Consider the following 5,607-nt stretch of genomic DNA (forward strand, 5'->3'; position numbering starts at 1 on the left):
AAGAACCTTTAAAGGAATAGTTCACCCAAAAATGAAAATTTGCTGAAAATTTACTCACCCTCAGGCCATCACATATGTAGATTTCTTCATGAGAACAGATTTGGGGAAATTTAGCATTATATGAGCAGTGAATGGGTGCCGTCAGAATAAGAGTTCAAACAGCTGGCAACTAATCCACAAGTAATCGGCACGACTATCAATTAATGTCTTGTGAAGAGAAAAGGTGCGTGTTTGAAGAAACAAATTTATCATTAAGGCCATTTAAACCTTTGCTCTAGGCCAAAATATGAGTCCATAATCCATAATAACGCTTCCTCCAGTGAAAACGTTATCCTCACACATCAAAATCCACCCACACGTTTGTTTAGAACTGTTTTTGCTTGTAAACGGATCTGTGCATATTTCTCTCCTGATTCAGATGAGATGACTTTTCACTGGAAAAAGCAATATTACGGATAGAAGACTTGCATTTTAGCCAGAAACAACAGTTTGAAGTAAAAAACATCTTAATGATGAATTTGTTTCATACAAACACACATCTTTTCACTTCACCAGATGTTAATTGATGGACTGGAGTGGTGTGGATTACTTGTGGATTATTGTGATGTTTTTATCAGCTGTTTGGACTCTCATTCTGACGGCACCCGTTCACTGCAGAGCATCCATTGCTGAGCAAGTGATGTAATGCTACATTTCTCCAAATCTGTTCTAATGAGGAAACAAACTCATCTTGGCCTGAGAGTGAGTACGTTTTCTTTTTAGGGTGAACTTTTAGTTTTTAGTGTAAAGAACATTTTAATAATCTTTTTCCGCAAAAATAACCTTTTGTGCATTTGAACGGTATCTAACGGTATTTGAAAGGTTCTTCATGGAACCACTGATCCCAATAAAGAACCTTCATTTTTAAAAGCGTATTTAAAATTCCACAACTAATAGCCAGGTCTTAAGGTTGGGGTTTTGTGTGGAAATAATCACATTCATCTAGATATCTAGATAGATGTTACCTCAGAAAGCTGCATTTTTATAAGCTTCTTTTTTTTTTTTTGAATCCTAGTTATGATGTATGGTAGTCAACAGTGAAAATAGTGCAAACAGTGCAGTTCTGTGGGAGCGAAAACTGCAATAAAGTGTTATTAACCGAGCTGTCTGGTTTTTTGGAGTAGGGTCGTGGCAGTTAATAGACTCGGATCTCTTCTGAAAGACCTGTCTAGTCCCTGTTAAATATCAAGGTCACTCTTTGTTCCCACCTCCAAAAATAGAAAAGATGATCCATGGTGTCGCTATCAGATTTAGATTTTAACCACAAGTAAGTGCTGAAAGATGCTCAAGTCAGCTGTATATTTAGCAGGTGTGTTTCTAAAACAGGTGGGAGATCACAGGGGTCGTCATAAATGCAGCAAGCCCATTAAAACATGCAGAGGATGTGAATATTGCTCAGTGTCTGAGCATGATTAGTTATTCTGACAGATGGCTTGTTTAAATTTTTTTTTGAAAGGTATTAAACTACAGCTCTCAAGACTTCCTGCACTGTTTGTGCAACAAGCTAAAAACTACTCACTGCAGTGTTTTCACTGGCAAACACCCCTCACATGTTCTTTAGACAATGCAAAAATCAGTTTCTTCAAGTATCTAAAGACTATTAGAGTAAAAGTAACACTTCTCATTAGCTGTGAGTGAGTGTCCATATGTGTTGAAGTTGCTGTGGCAGTAGTTGTCCACTAGAGTGAGCACAGAATGTGAAGAGAGGTACAGCATTGCATCACATTGACAAGAGGACAAAACAACAGAAATTGCACTCCACATTATACTGAGGTGAAGAAGATTATTGTACAAACCATTTTTTGGCAACATAAGGTGAATGAAATGAAGCAAAATGTGAAATGAAAAAGAGGTTGAACATTACAAAATGACCATTATGAAACAGTGACAGTTTGTTCATGAAAATGTGCAATAGCATAAAATGAACATACTAAAGAGAGATTTGACATTGTGATTGAAACTTCTGAATCATGACGCAGTGGAGAATGTCTAATCATTATGTGTGAGGTTAAAAGTCAACATAAAAACCAAAATGTACCCCGTTTACTTAATACACGTTAGCTATTTGCTATTTATCCATTGTTTTAGGCTGTTGTTGTAGGTAATGCCTTTCTAAAATGAATTCCCAATAAACGAACACAGTAATTTAATGCGAATGTTTATTTAAAGGAATAGTTCACCCAAAAATAAAAATTAGCTGAAAACTTACTCACCCTCAGGCCATCCAAGATGTAGATGAGTTTGTTTCTTCATCAGATTTGGAGAAATGTAGCATTACATCACTTGCTCACCAGTGGATGCTCTGCAGTGAATGGGTGCCGTCAGAATGAGAGTCCAAACAGCTGATAAAAACATCACAATAATCCACAAGTAATCCACATGACTCCAGTCCATCAATTAATGTATTGTGAAGTGAAAAGTTGTGTGTTTGTAAAAAACAAATCCATCATTAAAATCCAAATTGTAGCTTCTGGCCAAAATATGAGTCCATAATCCATAATAACTCTTCCTCCAGTGAAAAGTCCTTCCCCTGTTGTTCTCTCACATCAAAATCCACTGACATATTTAGAACTGTTTTTGCTTGTAAACGGTGCTTGATCTTTGCATATTTCTCTCCTGATTCAGACGAGATGACTTTTTCACTGGAGAAAGCAATATTATGGACAGAGGACTCTTTATTAATGATGTCTTGATGAATTTGTTTCTTAAAAAACATCCAGCTTTTTGCTTCACAAGACGTTAATTGACGGACTGACTAATTGATGGAGTGTTGTGGATTGTTTGTGGATTATTGTGATGTTTTTATCAGCTGTTTGGACTCTCATTCTGACGGCACCCATTCACTGCAGAGGATCCATTGGTGAGCAAGTCATGTAATGCTGCGTTTCTCCAAATCTGTTCCCATGAAGAAACAAACTCGTCATCTACATCATGGACAGCCTGAGGGTGATACAATTTTATTTTTGGTTCTAGTTTTCCCACAATACTGCATCACTCCTGTAGCTCAAATAGTAGCACATGTTGCAAAAAATGCCAAGGGTCATGGTTTTGATTCCAGGGAATGCAAGGCCTGATAGAAATATTTATAAAACTTGAATGCAATGTAAGTTGCTTGGATAAAAGTGCCTACCAAATGCATAACTGTACATGTAAATCCATTGCAAACTCACTTGCAGCTCAATTCTGATAAGAAACACACACTTTACACCTTCACATCAATTCCTGATGGAAAATAATCAAGCAGCATCCTACATGAATATTCTGTTTCCCTCTGAAATACATCACATAACTGAAGTAATTTGGGTTGCTGATGTCTTTCATGTTGCTTTTAATGAACAGATTGCAATCAAGGAAGTTTCCTCATTATATTCCCGTATCTGTTATTCTGTGTTTAACACATTAGAAGATGTAACAGCTCGTTTTACAGCACTGCTCGAGAAGCAAATGTGCAATATGGCCGTTGTATTCACTAGCAGAATGAAACGATATTAATCCTAAAGAGTTAATAATGGCATGGGTCTGCACGCCTGCGTGAGGACACGGCCCACTGATCACATATTTCAAAACAGACTGTGCTATATTCCCCCAAGAGCTAGGGAAGCCCCCACAACATCAGGGCTGCGCCTTTGAAAGCGTGTGAAGTCACACTCACACATACACACGTTTCAGACGGCGGGTTGAAGTTTGCCTTGCGCTCAGACGTGATTGGAGAACAGGTCTGGAAGCTGCATTGCAGCAGCTTGGGTCGGTCGTGACTCCAACTCAAAGGGAGGTGTGTGAGTGAACTGTAACGGGGACTGTGTATCATGTTCAAAGGGAATGATGTTTCTCAAGGCTGTTTCTCTTTGTGAGTGTATTTCAGTAAACTGAAAGGTGTGAGTAGAAACATGCTTCATTAGGTCAATCGCACAAGTTTCATTTTCAATATATTTATATTTGTTGCATTACAGTTATAAGAATAAGAATTCTAAAACTTTTTTTTTTGCACTGTGACAATTTTCGCCTCAAGTTCTCATTACTGTAATGCATCTGGATGTTTTAACCATAATTCCCAAAGGTATTTTATCAAAGAAAATACATGTACAGTGGGTATAGAAAATAATTACCCCTTTTAAAATAATCACATTTTGGGGTTTTTTTGCAGCCTGAAATGAAGACACACAGTTCTTGTTTTATCCAGCTGTATTTACATCCAAATTAAAGATATAAACACCAACATGTCAGAAAAAAATTAAAAACCAGAATCACTGAGTTGGAAAAAGGATCACCCCCCTCCTAAAAATGACTTGTAAACTCAATCAGGTGTAACTAATCACCTTCTCAATTCATAGAAGTATTGAACCTGAATGGTCCTATGGTTCTTTATTTTCTTCAAGGAAAATGTAATGTCTTTTTCTCTTTTTTTTCTTTTCTTCTAATTTCTTCCCCCTCATTTTGGGATGAAATATAACCTGGACATGTTCTTGAGTGGTTTGTGTTGGAATTGATGCTCCGTGATGCTCTTCACTTTTTCAAAAACACTTTTTATCCCCAGTATCAACATAATCTAGAGCAAGCAGTGTACTTCTGTAAGAAACCGGTTACCTTTCTGTGTCATGACCCACCAGTTCAGGCCTGCTCTAGAGACACACAGCTGCAGTTCTCCAGGGAATTCCTTTGAAACCGTCTTCGGAAGTGTTTTAAGCATCTTAGCCTCACGCCGGCTTCCGAAACAACATAATCACTTTGATTCAGCCACAGTTACTGCTGTTCGGTGTGAGCACAAGACGGCAACAGAGCAAAGAGACTCTGTTAATTAATTAAAACATGTGGATTAAAGACTTATGGTTTATTTTTGGAATTATTTCATAAACTGGGATCAACATTTCATTACAGAATTGGTGGATTTGGTGAGTATTACAGAAAACACGGTGGGAAATATTTAATAAACCCTTCGGCCCCCAAGCAGAGCTGACCTGGAAAGCAAAGGACTTCCAGTATCCAAGCACTGATTATTTAATTAAAATATAATTGATGTATTGAATGAAACTGATGGAATTATTGAAAATTGTTTTTTCTATCTATCTATCTATCTATCTATCTATCTATCTATCTATCTATCTATCTATATATCTATCTATCTATCTGTCTGTCTGTCTGTCTGTCTGTCTGTCTATCCGTCTATCCATCTATCTATCTATCCGTCTTTCTGTCTATGTCTCTCTGTCTCTGTCTGTCTGTCTATCTATCCGTCTATCTATCTATCTATCTATCTATCTATCTATCTATCTATCTATCTATCTATCTGTCTGTCTGTCTGTCTGTCTATCTATCTATCTATCTATCTATCTATCTATCTATCTATCTATCTACCTACCTGTCTGTCTGTCTGTCTGTCTGTCTATCTATTGATCTATCCGTCTGTCCATCTATCCGTCTGTCTGTCTGTCTCTGTCTTTCTGTCTCTGTCTTTCTGTCTGTCTGTCTATCTATCTATCTATCTATCTATCCATCAATCCATCTATCCGTCTGTCTGTCTGTCTGTCTGTCTGTCTCTCTGTCTCTCTATCTATCCGTCTATCCATCTAT

The 5,607-nt window shown here is 37.4% G+C and overlaps 1 protein-coding gene across 1 annotated transcript in view; it reads left to right on the plus strand.

The window, feature by feature from the left end:
* The first annotated feature begins 3,845 nt into the window (after window positions 1-3,845).
* The window catches only part of LOC107553626 (adenylate cyclase type 9-like), a 52,448-nt gene continuing 50,686 nt past the window's right edge, over window positions 3,846-5,607 (plus strand). Inside the window, exon 1 of the mRNA XM_016235913.1 lies at window positions 3,846-3,886. Within this exon, the coding sequence (XP_016091399.1) occupies window positions 3,846-3,886 (41 nt within the window). The remainder of the gene's footprint in view (window positions 3,887-5,607) is intronic.

Source organism: Sinocyclocheilus grahami, unplaced genomic scaffold (genome assembly GCF_001515645.1).
Source record: "Sinocyclocheilus grahami isolate Dianchi unplaced genomic scaffold, SAMN03320097.WGS_v1.1 scaffold476.1, whole genome shotgun sequence".
In the NCBI taxonomy this organism is placed as follows: Eukaryota; Metazoa; Chordata; class Actinopteri; order Cypriniformes; family Cyprinidae; genus Sinocyclocheilus; species Sinocyclocheilus grahami.